The sequence below is a fragment of the Nelumbo nucifera genome, chromosome 2 (assembly GCF_055504915.1).
Source record: "Nelumbo nucifera cultivar China Antique chromosome 2, China Antique-T2T, whole genome shotgun sequence".
In the NCBI taxonomy this organism is placed as follows: domain Eukaryota; kingdom Viridiplantae; phylum Streptophyta; class Magnoliopsida; order Proteales; family Nelumbonaceae; genus Nelumbo; species Nelumbo nucifera.
The window spans coordinates 96,419,279-96,438,535 of NC_142650.1; the positions used below are offsets into that span (position 1 = coordinate 96,419,279).

The 19,257-nt window shown below is 39.9% G+C and overlaps 1 protein-coding gene across 3 annotated transcripts in view; it reads left to right on the top strand.

The window, feature by feature from the left end:
* DFC (DHFS-FPGS homolog C) overlaps positions 1–19,257 on the top strand; it is a 99,471-nt gene that overhangs the window by 49,796 nt on the left and 30,418 nt on the right. For 2 of the 3 annotated variants that reach the window (XM_088897597.1, XM_088897598.1), the window contains exons 11-12: positions 154–231; positions 14,463–14,621. In XM_088897597.1, coding sequence (XP_088753723.1) covers positions 154–231; positions 14,463–14,621 — 237 coding nt within the window. The remainder of the gene's footprint in view (positions 1–153; positions 232–14,462; positions 14,622–19,257) is intronic. The other variant, XM_088897599.1, reaches the window with a different exon arrangement.

Here is a 19,257-nt window from a genome sequence, read left to right on the forward strand (position 1 = left end):
TGCAAAGCGAATCAGTATAACTGAAACTAGCACAAAAATAATTTTCTTTAGTAATGGATTATTTATTACAATAAGCTTTTTGGTTATCCAACTTGGCAGACTTTGTTTTCAAGTATTTTCTGAATTGGGTTGATTTCTTACCTGTTCTTGAAGCCTCAAATCCCAGCATTCACCGTACCCCAACTCTCAGAAGCAATGGATGTTCTTCAAGGAAGGGCATCTGAATTGATGGTAACTTCATTTGCCTGGACACTAAAGTAACTATAAAGCAATAATGCTACCATTATAAATATTTTGATATTCATTTACTTCTCTATCATCCACATTGATGTGCATAATTGCATTGAGTAGAAGTTGTTGATAATTGATTCTGATATATGCTTTGTGAAGAAAAGTAGTAGAAGCTGAAGGTTTCAGCAAGAGAGAAAGAAAAAGAAGAAGAAAAGAGAGTGGGGTGTCGCCAGAATTGAATAGATCTGACCACCAACCCCTCTTGATTTATATACTTAAATAAAATAATGAAAGATGACAAAGATACCCTTAGTAGGGCGGCTACTTTAAGTAGCTGAACAGTCACAACTTAAAATTAACATAAAACTAATGGGCCTAAGGCCCAATAACTTCCTAACTGAATAACTTAAATAAAAAATAAAACAAAGTTGGGCCCAATAACTTAAAATCGGCCCAAACTCAACACTCCCCCTCAAGTTGGGAGTAAATGTCACACATTCTCAATTTGTGTAGATCATGCTCCAGCTTGTTTCTTGCAACATGTTTTATAAGAACATCAATAAGCTGCAAATTAGAAGCAATGTATGGAAGACAAACTTCCCCTGAGGTCACCCTCTCTTAGAAATGTTTGTCCACTTCAATGTGCTTTGTCCTGTAATGCTGAACTGGGTTGTGGGCAATGTTAATTGCTGCCTGATTATCACAGTACAACATCATAGGTTCTTCTGCCTCAATACCAATTTCTCCTAACAAGGAACGGATCTAGAGAAGCTCTGAAACTCCATGTGCCTTGGCTTTGTATTCAGCTTTTGCACTTGACCTTGCCACAACTGTCTGTTTCTTACTTTTCCACGAAACTAGATTGCCTCCAACAAGAGTGCAAACTCCTGATGTAGATCTCATGTCATCTAGACATCCTGGCCAATTAACATCTGTGTAAGCCTCTAGCTTCAACTAGCCACGGTCAGCAAATAGTATGCCTCTACCAGGGTGTCCCTTTAGATAAGCAAAAATCCTATCAACAACCTCCCAATGCTAGACTCGTGGGGCATGCGTGTATTGACTCCCCACACTCACTGCATAAGGGATGCTTGGTCTTGTCATACATAAATATAGCGGCCGCCCCACTAGTCTCTGATATCTCCCAATGTCCTTCACCAGCTCACCTTTTGATGCATTAATTCTGTGATTCTGATCAATAGGAGTACTAGTTGCCTTTGTTCCAAGTTTCCCTGTTTCTTGTAAAAGGTACAAAACATACCTCCTCTGAGAAATAAAAGTTCAATGCTTTGATCTTTCTACCTCAATGCCCAAAAAATACCTCGGCTCCCCAAGATCCTTAATTTCAAATTCTCTGTATAGATTCTTCTTCAAACTGTCAATCTCACTCAAGTCATTTCCTGTAACTACAATATCATCCACATAAACTGTCAGAACTGACACCAGGGACCCCCTTTGCTTTATAAACAAAGTATGGTTTAATTGAGTCTGAGTATAGCCAAAAGCAATCAAGGCTTTCCTGAACTTGTCAAGCCACACTCTGGGAGATTGTTTTATACCATAAAGAGACTTCTTTAATCTGCATATCTTCTCCTTTTCAACATCACTGTAGAAACCAATAGGAAGATCCATATATACTTCTTGCAGGTCCCCATTAAGAAAGGCATTTTTTACATCAAGTTGGAACAGGGGCCAAGAGTATGTAGCAGCAAGAGAGAGAAGGATACGAACAGAAGTCATTTTTGCAACTGGTGCAAAAGTCTCTAAGTAATCAATACCATAGGTTTGAGTGTACCCTTTTGCAACCAGTCTAGACTTATACCTTTCTATACTTCCATCTGTCTTGTATTTAACTGTATAAACCCATCTGCATCCAATAGTCTCCTTGCCCTCTAGTAGATCCACAATCTCCCATGTCTGTTTCTTAATTAAAGCTGCCATTTCTTCCTACATAGCTGCCTTCCACTCAGGTTTGGAGAGATCCTCACTAACACCCTTGGGTATAGACATAGAGTCGGGGGAAGAAAGGAAGGCTCGATAAGAAGGAGAAAGTCCACTGTAGGAGAGATACTGTGAGATACAATTAGCAGTACACTTTATCTTCTCTTTTCTAAGTGCAATAGGAAGGTCCAGGTCATTTGTAATGGGGTTAGTGGAATCAATAGGAACTTAAACATCAGAAGGATCAAGAGGAATACTTGAGTCAGTGTCAGCCGAATCTAGAGTCTTCGAGGAACCGATAGGAAGTGATGTGGTTTTTTTTTGCAGTGGAATCAACCTCCCTGTGAAGTCGTAGGTGCTGTCATGAGTAGCACTGAGACACAGGAGGGTCAAACACAGGAGTGGACACAAGAACTGGAACCGGAAGAGGAATAAATTGCTCATTTCCTTCCCCAAAACACTCCCCCTGAGAAGAACCCTTCGGAAAAAAGATGTGAACTCAAAAAAGGTGACATCCATAGTAACATATCGACTCCTAGAGACTGGGTCATAGCAACAATACCCTTTTTGATTTTCTGCATACCCAAGAAAAACATACTTCTTTGCCTTCGGATCTAGCTTCAAGCGGTAAGGACCAAGAACATAAGCAAAGCAAATACAACCAAAAACCTTGAGAGGAATGTGGAACATCTCCCCCTCAAGAAAAAGGAGGATGAATGGGGTGCTAAATTCAAGAACACGAGAAGGCACCCTATTAATCAAAAAGGTTGCTGTGAGAACAACATCACCCTAAAATCGAACTGTAACAGTAAATGTGATCATCATGCTCCTCACAATCTCAACAATGTGTCTGTTCTTCCTTTCTACTACACCATTTTGCTGTGGGCTGTAAGAACAACTGCTATGATGAATTACTCCATACTCTAGTAGATATGAAGCAAGATTCTTCTCAAAATATTCCTTGGCATTGTCTGATCTGAACACTTTCACTCGTACCCCAAACTGTGTTAGCACCATCTGGTGAAACTGTCGAACCAAGGATGCTACCTCATCATGGGATCTCATCAAGTAAATCCAAGAGTACTGAGAAAAATCATCGACAAATAAAAGTATCGGTAGCCACCCATAGAAGGAACATGGTATGGTCCCCACACATCAATATGAATAACATCAAAAGCAGATGAACACCTTTTATTACTAGCTTTAAATGAATGTCTACAATGTTTTCCAAGCTGACAGCCTTCACACTCTAAGCTAGACAAATTAACAAACTCAAATAACTTTGGAAATAAGAAATACAAAGAAGTAAAAGACAAATGTCCCAAATGATTATGCCAAAGCATAATCTGACCCACAAACTCTTACTCAAAATCCCTACTAACATGATGACTCTGATGACTGGGAAGCGCATCCTGAAGGTAGATTCCATTCACCTCACTTCCATTCCCAATCGTCATCTTTGAAATCAAATCCTGCAAAACACAATGGCCAGGAGAAAAAATCACTGAGCAATTCAAGTTCAGTCAAACTACTAACAGATAACAAGTTAGTACTCAATCTGGGTACATGGAGGATAGAGGGTAGGGAAATGGAATCAGTTATCTTGACAGACCCCTTCCCAGCAATGGGAACATGGGATCCATCGGCTGTGGAAACTCTTGTCTCTGCCAGAGCAGAATTGGTAAGAGGAGAAAATAGTGGAACTATGAGTCATATGCTTTGAGGCTCCGGAATCTATAATCCAAGGAGGTCCCTCCTTACCTGTAGTAGAAACATAGTTTGCAGTGGCATGTGGACTACCTGTATGAGCAAAGGAAGTAGAATGTCCACCACCAGATCCACCTGTACACCTTGCACAATGAGGTTTCGGAAGTTTTACATTTCATCTATTTGTGATGGCCCTGTCCTGTTTTTCTATTCAAGGATGCTTGCCTGAAACTCTTCTGTATCCATTTCAAGGTTGGAGGTTGGAAGGCTTATCACTTATGTGGCCGGGGAAATTTTCTATGGAAGATATTTCCTGCAGCTATTATTTGGACAGTATGGAAGGAATGAAATCAAAGAATCTTTGGAAATAAATATAATGACATACCAATTATGAAAAAGAATATCACAGGTCTTTTTGGGTTGGCTATGCTTACAACATGAATTTCAGGGTGTTATACATTGGAACCTGATATAATTCAGGTCTGCCTTAGAGTTCGGCTTGACTGAGTTCAATTATGTAGAAGAAGAAAGAGTGATAAAGAAAGAGAGAGAGAGAAAGAGAGAAGAGAGAATTCTAGTTCGAACTGAAAGAGTCAACTTGACTTCTCCCAGTCGGCCAGTAAGTATTTATACTATTATTAAAACATAACTGAAAAGACCTATGTGCCCTTACTTAAGTTAAGAGCACATGTTCTAACACAACATTACAGATCAGCAACATCAATCAAGGTATAAAGACAGAAATACCCCTACGCTAACACTCCCCCTCAAGCTGGTGAGTATATATCATATACTCCCAGCTTGTTACATATGTAGTCCACTCTTCCCCGACTCAAGCCTTTTGTAAATAAGTCAGCCCACTGATTTCTTGTATTAACATGTGGAGTGTCTAGCTCTCCATTCAGCACCTTCTCCCTCACAAAGTGACAGTCAACCTCAATGTGCTTGGTTCTTTCATGAAACACTGGATTAGAGGAGATATGAACTGCAGCCTGATTATCACAATAGAGCTTCATTGGAGTGTTAATGCTGTACCCTACTTCTTGTAGAAGGTTCCTTAGCCACACTAATTCACAAGTGGTATGCACCATAGCCCTATATTCTGCTTCTGCACTGCTTCTTGCCACAACCGTCTGCTTCTTACTTTTCCATGTCACCAGGTTACCTCCCAGAAACGTGCAATAGCCTGTAGTAGACCGCCTATCAGACATAGAACCGACCCAATCAGCATCAGAATACCCTTCTATTTCAAGTTTTCCCCCACTCTTGTATATCAGACCGCGACCCGGGGCCCGTTTTAGATACTTCACAATTCTCAGAACCGCATTCCAATGAGGAATCAGAGGTTTTTGCATGAACTGGCTTACCACACTAACTGCAAATGAGATGTCTGGTCTGGTAATGGTTAGGTAGTTCAGTTTGCCCACAAGTCGTCGGTATCTGCCAGGGTCTTCAAACACTTCACCCATATCACTGCTTAGCTTGGTATTTGTGTCCATGTGTGTTTCAGCTGGTTTGGCACCCAACAAGCCTGTTTCTTCCAACAAATCAAGCACATACTTCCTCTGGCACAGGTTAATCCCATACTTGGATCTCGCTACCTCTATCCCCAAGAAGTATTTCAGTTTACCCAGATCCTTTGTTTGAAAGTGATCCTGCAGATATGTCTTCAGCCTGTCAATACCAATGCTATCATTCCCAGTAATAACAATATCATCTACATACACCACCAACAGTATTTTTCCTCCCGAAGAGTCATGGCTAAATACAGAATGGTCAACTTTGCACTAATGCACGTGGGCGATGTGCAAGGGTGAATGGCGGCGGCAGGAGGAGAACTCCAGGGACGAAGATTGCTGAACTGCTTTTCTTCTCTCTGGAGTATGAATGAGATCTAATCTCAATTCGCAGGGAGTTTTCTTTTCACCAAGAACCCTAGTTCGAATTCTGATGTATTTTCTCTCTTGTTTTTCTCCTCTTTTCTTCTTGATTAAGAAACCTCCTAATTAGGAGTTATCCCAATCCAAATCTGTATTTGAATAGGGGATTATCTTAATCCTATCTGCAGATTAAGTTAGTTTACTCCTGATCTTATCAGGAGGTTACCAGATTCAAATCTAATTTGAATTTGGTCTCCTGGAGTGGATAAGGTTAAAGGCCCAATCCTTTTACTAACATCAATCTCAGATTCGCCCCATAGATGGGTGATCATATCAGCCCAGCTCGAAATGGGCTTTTGGCCCATTAGATGTTCAGTGTTTAACTAGTTTCCAATCTGCTGCCCAGTTGGGCTTCTTTGTATGGCGTGGGACCCAAGCATTGATCTACACACCAGCCACATGGGTTCGGCCAAGCCTTTAATACAAGGCCCAGCCGAATTCACTGAAAGACTCAGTAAACCCCTGAGCCCATCATATGGACCCTATGGGCCCAACACTTACATTAAGTGGTCCCTGGGCCAAGCCATCTTATAAAAACCCAGGGACTGTGGGCAGGTGCAAGATTAGCCCATCAGGTACTACCTTAAATGGTCTTACACTTAACCTCTCAGCCCTTAATGATCAAGCACTGCCCAACAAGAGAGGACCTCTCCCTCGGCTGCAAGGAACAGTGCCGCACTCTCCACTCACATGGATCCCGGGAATTAAAACCATTTGCAAACAATTCGAAACCGTACATATATATATATATAAATATATTAATTTGGCAAAACAAAATTCCAACGATTGAAATCAACTGCCGGCAGTTTGGTTTCCGTCAGGGAGAGTGCATTCCCGATCATTACCCTTTGTCCGACAAAGTGGCTGATCCTGTCACTATGATCACCCACTCAGATGAATTCTCAGACTGTTCCAACATACCCAGGTTTTGATCCCCATCTAAGGATCTCACTGATTGGCATATCAAAGACAGCCCGATCCGACACCTAGTCAAATGTCATAATCGAGTCTAGGGGTCAGGCGTAACTTTCCAATTTTGCCCATCTGTCTCCAAGGTCCAGGGCAACACTGGAAATCTGGTCCGGTTCAAGGATTCAAGTAATCCCACACTGCATGTGCCTTGGGTCTTACCCTGGTGGCTGAGACAGGCCATCCCAACATTTGGTGGCACACCAGTATCAACCTTGGCAGGATAAATCTCCCCAGACTTATCCAACGGCTGTGAATATTTAAAATTAACACGAGTCTCTATAAGTGTCCAGTTTTAGGGTCTTACACAGAATTAAACCAAACAACATGAATCAAACATGTACTTTATTTATTTCCACTAAATAACAAAAGTACATCAAATCGGATTGAAGCTAAGGGCATACAAAACTGTCTAACACCAAGTCCTGAAAAACACATCGGTTAGTCAAGAAGGTTACTGAGCAGTTCATATGCTTGGTAATACTACTGATTGAAAGAAGGTTAGTATCAAGCTTAGGCACATGCAAAACAGATGATAGGGAGATAGTATCTGAAAGCTTGATGTCACCCTTCCCAGAAATAGGAACCAGGCCTCAAGCAATCTCCTAGGGCTTGGTTTGATAGATTCGGGAAAGTCATGGTGAAGATTGGGTTCACACAATCTCATGATGATCATACTTTATTCATAAGAAGAGTTGATGACCGTGTGACTATGCTAATAATATATGTTGATGATATTGTGGTCACTGGACACGATACCTCTGGAATTACTCAATTGAAAGCCTTCCTTGCTTTTGAATTTGAGATCAAGGATCTTGGTGATCTCAAGTATTTTCTTGGAATTGAAGTTGCAAGATCAAAGAAAGGAATATTTATATCATAGAGGAAATATACCCTTGACTTACTTCAAGAAGTGGGAAAGTTGGGGTGCAAAAGCCTAGATCATCTTTATCAATGTTTGGTCGCCTTCTTTATCTATGATTGACTAGGCCTAATATTTCATATACAATATGTGTGGTGAGCCAATACATGCACAAGCCTAGAACATCTCATATGTTGGTTGTAAATAGGATACTTGTGTATTGAAAGGTTGTCTCGGTAATGGAATGCTATATACTAACCATGGGCATCTTATGGTTGAGGCTTTATACTGGCGTTGATTGGGCAGGGACTTTGGATGATAGGAGATCTACCTCGGGTTATTGCACATTCGATGGTGGCAATGTAGTGTCATGGAGAAGTAAGAAACAACTTATTGTAGCTCGATCTAGTGCTGAAGTTGAATACAGAGCAATGGCTCATGGTGTATTAGAATTGCTATGGTTGAAGAGTTTGCTGGTAGATATTGGAATACAAGAAAAAGTTCCAATGTGGCTATACAGTGACAATCAAGTTGTCATAAACATTGCACATAATCCTGTCCAACATGACCGCACAAAACATATTGAAGTGGACAGACACTTTATTAGAGAGAGAACTGCTAGTGGAAAGATTTGCCTACCTTTTGTCAAGTCAGAAGATCAACTAGCTGATTGTTTGACCAAGGGGGTTCCCAAATTGAAACTCGACAACAATCTTGGAAAGCTAGGCATGATAGATATCTATGCTCGGATTGAGGGTGAGTGTTGAAAATATGTTTATTTGTCTTTCTTGGTCATTTTTTGTACTTGGGCATGCTAATGGCATATGTGTAATTTTCTCATAATATAAATATTTCTTTGTGGGAGTTAACAGTAACACACCCCACACTTTCGAACATTTATCATCTCGAGTTTCCATCTCTCATTGCCCTAATTGATGTACTCTTCCTTTTATCAATAAATTTTTCTTTTTTATTCATTACCAAAAAAAGATAGACGATCGCTTTTTTTTTTTCTTTTCTTTTCTAGTAGTTACAAGAAAATGCATTACCATTCAACACTATGAGTATAGATGGGTATAAGGTCCTTGGAGAGGCACCCTTGTAATTTATATACAGTGGGACTTATCCCATGAATAGAAGGGCCCCATAAACAGTTTGGTCTTTTGTATCCTCTATAGCTAATTAGCCGGCGAAAGAATTAATGGATGTTTGGGGTATATGATCATGTTGGTTTTAGTTTCAGTAATCATTTAAACTACTATGTTTGATATGTTTGAAAAAGATAGATGATCTTTTTTTTTTTCTTTTCATTTCTAGCAGTTGCAAGAAAATGCATTACCATTCAACATTGTGCATGTATAGATGGGTATAAGGCCCTAGGAGGGGCACCCTTGTAAATTATATACAAGTGGAGCTTATTGCATAAATAAAAAGGGTCCCACAAACAGTTTGGTCCTTTGGGTCCTCTATAGCCAATCAGCTGGCCAAAGAATTAATGGATGATTGGGGGATTGGGGTACATGATCATGTTGAGTGGGGTTTCTTAGAAGAGGTTCTGATCCTATGGAGTTTGGTGAAAAATGGAGCTGAATGTTTAATTTTGTCATCAATTTTGTTCTTTATTCTTGTAAACAGGTCCCAAAAGAACTTCGTTATGTTTGTCCTTGTGGTTGAGGTTTTGAGTTTCTGTTTGAGGCGGTGAAATTAGGATTTGTTGAAGGTTTTCAAGATGGATATCAAGGGCTAATTATCTTTCATTTGTGGTATTTTGGCAATAATTCTTAAGACCTAGCTTGATCATGTGTTACATCTTAGAGCAACTTTAAATTCTTTCCAATTTAAGGGTGAATTTTCCAAAATTATGATGATTGAGGAAGGTAATATCAAGCATGTTTTTTCAAGTTTGTGGTATCTCTTGGATGTTGGATTTCAGGTCAGGGAATTTCCATTTACTTGGTTGACTATTAGGGCTAAAACTTCTATAGTATCAAAGTGATAGGTTGTCATAGATAGAATTGAAAGAAGGCTAGTGGGTGTGGAGATTGAGGTATTTATCACTTAGCAGATGAATTAGTTTGATTAACATCTGTTGGCTAGTTTTCCAATTTATTACTTGAGATTCCAAAAGAGTGCTCTATCAACTTGAGAAGATCCAAAGGGATATTTTATAGGCTGATGGGGTAAAGGGTGGAAATATCATTTGGTAATGAGATTGGGTGTGTGACCAAAAGAATTGGGTGGATTGGGGTTTGGGAGAATTAGGGTTTTGATTAAATCTCTCTTGGAATAGTGGTTATGGATTTGGGAAAGAACAGGAAGCATTATGGAAGTTTGTTATTATGGTGCTTATGTTTGGAAAGGAATTATGTCTTTTGTTTTTTTAACAGTTTCTTGCAGGATTTGCCAAATTGAAGGCAATACATGAGTTGTGACTTGTGACCTAGATTGTTATATTATGAAATTAAAATTACCCAGGTCATTCAGATGCCCAATGTTAAGTAAACCTTTGTTGGATTTAGAGTTACAGGAAATTTACTCTTCTTAGCAAGTTAGAATCTGAGAAAAGCTCTCCTTAGTCATCAGATTCATGATGGTGGAAAGAGTGCAATAATGGTTGATTCTCAGTTGGGGCAATCCTATTCCTCCAAGGGGCAGAGGTGTTTGCTTTGGCTGTTTTCTCTTGACAGCATTCTTACCATGCATTATTTGAAAAGTAGAGGCTTTAGTATGATTCACTCTGTTATATGTGTAATGAGAGTGAAGATGTCATTTTCTTGCATGGTTTCTGGTTTCATTTGGTTTGTTTTCTCCCCTCACTGTTAAGAAGGAAAATATTCACAATATTTCATCATATGAATTATTTTATTCTTGGTTTTCTTCTATGGTAATTAGGAAGGTGAAAATGTTATGGAGCATATTATTTTATATATACTAGGTTGTTTATATTGAGCCATCTTGCTTTTGATCTAATTTGTAGATTACTCTTGTTATTGTCAATGCTGATATAGAGTGGATTTTCTGTTTCTTTATTTTGTTTCTGGGTTATTAGGAGAAGGATGTTTTATGTTAATCTTCTTTCTCCATTAGTTTTTGCTTCTTTCAGTATTCTTTCGATTTATTATAAAAAAATAAATTAGTGGATCTTTTGGCCCAAATGAACAAGGGTTTCAGCATGGAAATCAGCTATCTTATATCAATAATTAGGGCTGCAACTTGGGCTGGTTTAGCTCAAACCCAACCTGAAAAAGTCAGTTCATGATCAGGTTAGGGTCAGGGTTGAAAAGTATGAACCTGATTTAACTTAATGTTGGCTTAGGGTTGACCCTTCAGGCAACCTGACCCAACCTGAACTCGACTTTATTTTTACGTATCATCTAAGACAAATCTGCATACATATATCATACTCATATATGTGATATCTATCATCTGATGTGTGACATGTATGATAGTTGTACAGTCCCACTAAATACTATCATAACCTATAAAAGACTAATCATTTGAAACATTTGTTGTTCTCACTTTTGTACTAAAAGAGCCAATAAAAACATCAAACAAACAAATTTTTATGAAAAATATATTTGAGAGATTGTATGAGATTCTAAGAGCATGTAAGGTTGGGTTGGGCCCAATACAAGCCCATCCCAACCCGAAGTCAACTTTGGGTTGGGTTGGCTTAGGGTTGAGGGATTTTAGGTAGAGTTAGGATTTGGCTTGTCTAAGTTGGGTTGGGTTTTAGGGTTAGGGTTGAGGGTTCATAACCTCTGATTGGGCTAGGGTTGCCCTCAACCCAACCTAACCTAGCCCAACTTGTGCCCCTATCCATAATAGTCTAGTCTGGTGTCTTAGCCTTCAAGTGTTCATGTAACCCATCATCTTCATCACCATCATCATCTAAGTCATGTCCCAACTATATGGGGTCGGCTACATGAATCATGTTTTGCCATTCCATTATGTTTAGTGTCAGATTCATTGTTTAAATTAAATAGGTTTAAATCATTTCTTACTACTTTAATCCAAGACTTCTTTGGTTTGCCCCTAGCCCTTCTGGCCCCTTCAACTTGTAACAGATCGCTTCTTCTTATGGGTGATGTAGATCATCTTCTATGCACGTGATTAAACCATCTCATTTTCCACTCATCCATCTCAGCATATGCATTTCTGCAACCCTCATTTTTTGGACATGTTGTTTCTTGATTGCTCAACACTATGCTCCATTTTTTTTATAGAATTTTCCTTTTTAACTAAGGTAGTATTTTCCTATTTCATAAGACTCTGGATGCACCCCCTCTATTTTGCCTATCATACTCGAATTTTATAGGCAACGTCCTCCTCAATCCCTCCCTTGTTATGAATTATTGAGCCATCATAATGGAAAAGGTTACATTGAGTTTTCTCCTAGTTTCCAATCCCAAGTGTACCCTAGTTTGTGTTCCTGTTATTATTAAATTTACATTGCATATATTTTATTTTGGTTCTACTTATTTTAAAACCTCTTGTTTCTTAGTTATTTTTCCATAAACTTAATTTTGCATTTAATCCTTTATTAGTTTCATCAGTTAATACAATGTTGTTAGAAAACAGCAAGCACCATGAGACCTCCTCCTGAATATGTTCATTTGATCTATGACAACCTGAAACTCCCTACAGCAACGAACCTGTCAAATCAGATGCCGGTCTTATTTTTAAAATTTTCCTTTGTCCAAGTTGATCTTGGCACACATACATTTAATAGTGTTTTCTTTATTTTGGCCATGCCACCTATTTTCACATAAATACTTAATTTTGTGTTCCCTTATCCAAACTAGTGGCTGTTGCTATGATAGCTTCTCATCCACAACTGTCAAATCTGGACTTTTTTAAGTTATAATTTTTCATGCATGTCAGCTCGTATTTTTTTCTTTCCAAACTGAGATAACACACTTACATCAATTTAATTATTTTTAGAAAGTATTTTTAAATTTTAATGGGGTGTATTCTCTTTATCAATAACCGAATCAATATCATTAATTAAGAAGAAAATTAGTTCAATTAACAACTTCCTGATGTTCAGCTTCTTAGCCTTTCGAATCCCTTCCATAACTACCATAATTCCAATTGGACCTCAGTAAAATGCAATGACATTTCCCTCCTCATTCCTAAACACTCCTTCGATGCCAGATGGGTCAGGTTTCCTTCACTACTACCATCAAAGTTGAGCTTAATGAAACCTCTAGGGGGTGGGGACCAAACAGGCCTAACCACCACCCTAAAGGAGGAAGAACTAGGTACCACTCTCTAATTTCTCATCACCTCTCCCCCAAAAACATCCTTGAAGAGATCTGATGACTTCACCCAATGGACCACCTTGATGGTAATAGCTTCTCTACTTCGTTCTTTTTCAATAAAAACTCATTGGTTTTTCTCTTCCCAAATTGTCCAACATATTGTTGCCCTTGTGCACATCCAAAGCATTCTTCCCCTCTTCTTTGACCAGCTTACGATGGTAGGAGCAAACAAGCTTTTACATTAGGCGAAGGGTTCCACTTGCACCCAAATAAAAAAAAAAGAACCATTCCCAAATTGAAGAAGAACAAAGCTAGGAGATTAATAAGTGATAGCAATTCTCACCTTTAACTTTGCAGAGGGAGCACTAGTGAGGGGAGAGGCACCACTTAGGTTGTTTTCTTTGCAGTAGCTCACAAGTATTAATTCTTTCCAAATACATTTCTCAGCACAAGACACCCACCCTATTCAGGACAGGTAAACTCCAAATTTCCCTAAATGGGAAGGAAGGCCTTTGACTTACACTCAGTTGAATAAGGGATGAGAAAAAAGAGATACATGTGAAGGTACCAGGGTCCAAATTCTCTTATCCCTTTTACCGACTTCTAAACACATCCCGTTCAAGCTATGTAATGGGTTTATGACACTGTTCATTTCATGATTACAAAGCTCAGATCCCAGTTACACCCAACAATTGCATTAGATGGATCCAGAAAATAGGAGATAGGTTCCTCCCGTTGAAAAGGGTATAAAGGGAGGGGAATTGTGTCTTTAGCGGTAGGTTTCCCACCCAAACATGATCCCAAAATTTGACAAGATTCCTAGATCTGGGATGATACCTGATATGTGGTAAGAATAGAGGTAAAGTTCCAGAGTCCCAACCATCCGCCACAACCCACAAGTCCATGAATACTATCATCTTTGCCCACAATTTCTTCTATCCGTTGTCAATCTCTACAACCATTTCCCCAACAGTGCCATGTTTCTCTCTCCCAAGACCTAACTCCCCATATTTCTTACTTCTATACACCACCTCCCTGCCTATCCTATGATCCTTCTTCTCCTCCCTGGCTCCCATAAAAAATATCTCATCAACTTCTCTATGCTTCTACTTATCCCAATCGGTATTTTAAACACTAACAGGTAGTAAACAGGTAGGTTGACCAAAGTAGATTTCATTAATGTGATTCTTGATGTAGTGGTAAAACATGTTTGAGTCTGAGAGCAGCCACTTCTTGCAAAAAATGCCAACTGTTAGGTCTGTATCCAGTCCACCCCTTCCAACATTTGGTAATATCTTTTTTTCTTTTAAATTTAATATACAAATGAAACAATCTTAGGGTGTCTACACCTAGGAGATCTCTGATGTTGTCTTGTAGGGAACCTCCTATCATTTCTTTTTCTTTTAACATTGGGATTCATCTTGGTGTAGAAACATGGTTCTCAGCAATAAATGGCCTATTTTAGTTCATCTGCAAGCTGTTATTATCTCATTGTATCATGTGATTTAGTAGCAGTAATTTCACCTTATATAATCTTAACAAATGTAGGTTCCCTTGGAAGTTGTGCCTCCACTTGACCCTAAACGATGGGACAGAATAAAACTTAGCTTGTCTGGTGATCATCAGTTCATAAATGCTAGCCTTGCTGTTGCTCTTTGCAAATGTTGGCTTCAGAGTACAGGAAACTGGGAGAAGGTTGTCTCCAATGTGGGTTTTATCTCTATACACCCTTATAATATCATTAATTATATTTTGTATTGGAAGTTTGGTGCTGTATCATCATTATCTTCATGTCAGATGTTCTTTGTTCTTCTTCATCTCATCAATCATGAAATAGTCTTACCTGTTATAAATATTATAAGAATCATACTATTAGGCTTTTCGATTAATGGAGATTATAAATTACATTATCTATTAAATCAACATGCAATATTTTTATTATTTTCTTTGATTATGATGTATTCATATCATAGAAGCATATTTATTTTTACAAACTTCTAGAATCAATATGTTAGGCTCATTATGTACTCACTTGGAATCTGATACCACGTTTCAGTTTAACTGGACAGATCTTGGAAACAATGTTTAGATAGGTGGACTTATTGAAAGGTGGAAAATTTATTAAAACTAAAAATAGAAAATGTTAGAATGTTAGAGTGATGTTCGGCTGATAAGAGTTCTTATTAGCCCATTCTTATGTTTAACTTATCTTGTAACTGGGCTTGTGTTAATGGGCCTAATCCTGTTTAATGATTTAAGTCATTTGGGTGTCCCATCACTAATCAGGGGCATCCCAGTAATTTCTTGTACCTTGTACTATATTCATCTATAAATAAAGAACTGGTCGACTGGCTAGTACAGTTCGACATTTTCAGCATCTCTTCTTCTCCTCTTCTCTGCTACTTCGACTACAGTGGTTCAGCTTTCATGGTATCAGAGCAGCTGGCTTCAGATGAGGTTACAGGACCCAACATTTCTCCTTTGTGTGTTTCTCACCACCACAATGTGTACACTTGAGGGACTTCTTGTCTGAAAATCTATTTCCCTTAGTGGAGACTAAGGCTGAATGCTCTCCAGGTTGTTCTGTTGACTGTGTTTGGGAGTCAACTTGCATCTTCTTTCTCCTTACTTCTTCATTCCTCACCAGGTAGTAGACATGGTGAAGCTCAGGTAATTCATCTCTCCCTAGAATCTGTGACCTTATACCTTCATATACAGGGTCAAGACCCGCCAGAAACTTGAAGGCTCTGCCCTCCTCAATCTGCTTATCATGCCTCCCCTTATCATTAGCATTTTCCCAATCCAAAATCAAATGGTGGTCAAGCTCTTCCCAGAGGCCTTCCAGTGTTGCAAAGTAGGTTGCCACGGACATGTCTCCTTGCCTTAGGGCTGCAATGTCTTGGTTCAGCCTGTAGATTCTAGCATTGTTCTTTTTCTGGCCATATGTCTTAGATACTTTCTCCCAAATTTTAGCAGCTGTGGGGAAGTGATGAACAGTTCTGGCCACCCTAGGAGTCATAGAGGCCAGCAACCAAGACATGATTGTGGCATTTTCCTTACGCCACACGGTGTATTCAGGACTGTCAATTTCTGGTTGTTTCTTGTCTCCATCCAAATAGCCAGTGAGGTCACGAGAGGTAATAAACAGTCTTGCTGAGACAGACCACTCTCTAAAGTTATACTCATCCAATAGCACACTTGTAATCTGCAAGCTATGCAGATTAGGGTTCTCCAGGTTTGAAGACCTTATAAGAGGTCTGTTATCTTTAGAAGAAACTTCACTGGATAGTGATGACATCCTAACTTCGGTCAAGGAGTTGTTTACAGTACTGTTGGTGGTTCTGGTTAGGGCTGGCCGAAGTAGTCACAGAGTTCACAGTGCTGATAGCACACAGATAGGCTTCACCTCAGAGGTCACAGTGCTGGTAGCACACCGGATAGGCTTCACTTGGACTAAACCAGTTCGGGTACAGCAGCAAGAAAAAATTCTGTAACTGAACCAGTTCACAGAGCTGGAGTAGGGCTGGTAACCGACCTGGAAATGATCAGTAACTGAAGTCGCCACAGTCTTGTAAAGGTTTTTCTGAACCAGTTCTGATGCAGGTTCTGATTAGCTGAAGTAACCTCAGCAGGTCCTGACAGCTCGCAACACAGTTTCAGACTTGCCGAGACTGTCACAGTTCTGAAGCAGCTCTGTTACAGCAGCAAAAAGTGTTCTGGGCTGGTAACCGACCTGTGCTATGTAGACTCCACTTTGCACTTCGAGTACTGCTACTGTAAAGGGAGTTCCCCTCCTTACAGACAACACTAGGACTGCTGAAATCAGTCCTCAACTAGGTCTGTCCTATACAGACCTCTTCTTAGCAGCCGAATAGCTGCTAACTACTAGAAACTAGTAGGACTCCAGCTTTAGGGTCTTACCTCCCTTGCGCCCTACAACCAAGGGAAACTCTAGGTCGAACCTTGTGTTGTTCTCCTGCAACCCTAGGGTTTCACAGCAGCAACCCAGATAAAAAAAAAGGTGAACTACAGCAAGAAAGATGAGATGGCGTCGGCAGTAACCAGGAAAGTGCTCAATGCTCTGTGAACTGATGGGTCCCTCTCCTTATTCTCCACATATCATTTGTTGTCTGGCCAGGATAAGATGAGAGTAGCTGATGGGTCCCTCTCCACCATCTCTGGAAAGGGGGTGGTTGACCTAAGCAAGGATCTCTCTCTTAAATCAGTCCTACATGTTCCTAGTCTTACCTCAAATCTGTTGTCTGTTTCAAAGCTTACAAAAAACTTGAACTGCAGTATAACTTTCTTTCCTTCTCATTGTGTCTTCCAGGACAGATTGACGAGGAGAACGATTGGGAGTGGTCATGAGTATGGGGGCCTCTACTACTTTGATGAAGATGTCAGCTCAGCCATGCAAGCTTCTACTACTAGTCCGGAGAGTGTGGAGTCAATAGCTAGGCTGCACTTGTGGCATGCTAGGCTAGGTCATTTGTCCTTTTCGTCCTTAGCAATGTTGTTTCCCGAATTATGTAAGGGCATTTCGAGTCAAAGTTTAATTTGTGATGTGTGTCAAATGTCAAAACAATGTAGATCAATGTATCCAATTTCTAGTAATGAAATTCAAGCCCCTTTTGACTTGGTTCATTCTGATGTTTGGGGTCCTTCACCCATTGTTTCCATTGATGGCTTCCGTTACTTCATCAGTTTTATTGACCATTATTCTCGGTGCACTTGGATTTATCTATTGAAAGGACGTGAAGAAGTTCCCCGGATAACTATGATGTTTTGCAAGATGGTTGAAACACAATTTGATAAAAAGATCAAGCAATTCCGTTCAGACAATGCAGCTGAATACTTTGAAAGATCCCTGAACTCATTCATGGAAGATGCAGGCATGTTACATCAATCATCGTGTGCTTACACCCCCCTCAACAAAATGGGGTCGCTGAGCGCAAGAACAGACATCTATTGGAAACAGCTCGAGCCCTTCTTTTCCAGCACAATGTGCCCAAGCAATATTGGTCTCAAGCTGTTCTCACTGCATCATACCTGATAAATCGGATGCCATCTAAGGTACTGGGTGTGAAGACCCCTTTCTCTGTTTTGTGTCCCACTCTTCCAGAATTTCCTCTTCCCCCGCGGGTTTTTGGTTGTACATGCTTCATACATGTGAAAGATCGAAAGAAGACCAAGCTGGATCCTAAGGCTACAAAGGGAATATTTTTGGGGTGCTCTCCTACGCAGAAGGGGTATAAGTGTTATGATCCTGTCTCCAAGAAAAAATATGTCACCAGGGATGTAGTCTTTTTTGAGTTTCAACCCTATTTCGAGTCTTCTCAGAATCCTCTTCAGGGGGAGAGTAGTGGGTTGGAAGAGGATTTTCATTCTCCCTTCCTTTTTGTTCCCATTTCAGCACCTTCCACTACTACTAGCTATAACATTCCGGGTCAACCTAGTGAGACTTCCACTGTGCCAGTTGCTTCTCCAGATTCGGCTGATACTTCTGAAGGTTCCAGTAAACAAGAGAAAGAGATACTTACATACAGTAGAAGGAAGAAGGCCCCTCAACCTCATGATTGCAACCAGTTGAACTCAGATCAATCTGTCTCTGCAATCCAAGGTAATTCTGATTCACTCAATTCAGATTTGGATCTTCCTATTGCTCTCTGTAAGCCTGTTTGTTCTTGTACCACTCGGCATCCCATAGCCGATTATGTTTTTTACTCACACTTATCCCCTGCCTATCATTCCTTTGTGTCTCCTCTTTCCTCTGTATGTGTCCCTTCCAGGTATTCAGAGGCGGCATCTGATCCAAGGTGGAAAGAAGCCATGAATGAGGAGATGAAAGCCCTAATGAAAGCAAGGACATGGGAATTGGTGGACCTGCCAGAAGGGAAAGGCATTGTTGGGTGCAAGTGGGTATTCACAGTAAAGCACAGGGAAGATGGGTCAGTTGAGAGGTACAAGGCCAGACTCGTGGCAAAGGGGTTTACACAAAAGGAAGGAATTGACTACAAGGAAACCTTTGCCCCAGTAGCAAAGCTCAACACAATCAGGGTTCTACTGTCACTAGCAAAATTCTCTCACTTCATCAGCTGGATGTGAAGAATGCCTTCCTAAATGGTGATCTTCATGAAGAGGTATTCATGGAACCCCCACCTGAATATGATGTTGGAAAGAAGGTATGTAAACTAAGGAAAGCATTATATGGTTTAAAGCAATCTCCCCGGGCATGGTTTAAGAGACTTTGTTTGGCCATGAAGAAAGTAGGGTACACTCGGAGCAGTGCAGATCATACATTGTTTACAAGGAGACGGGATGACAAACTTACAGCACTCATTGT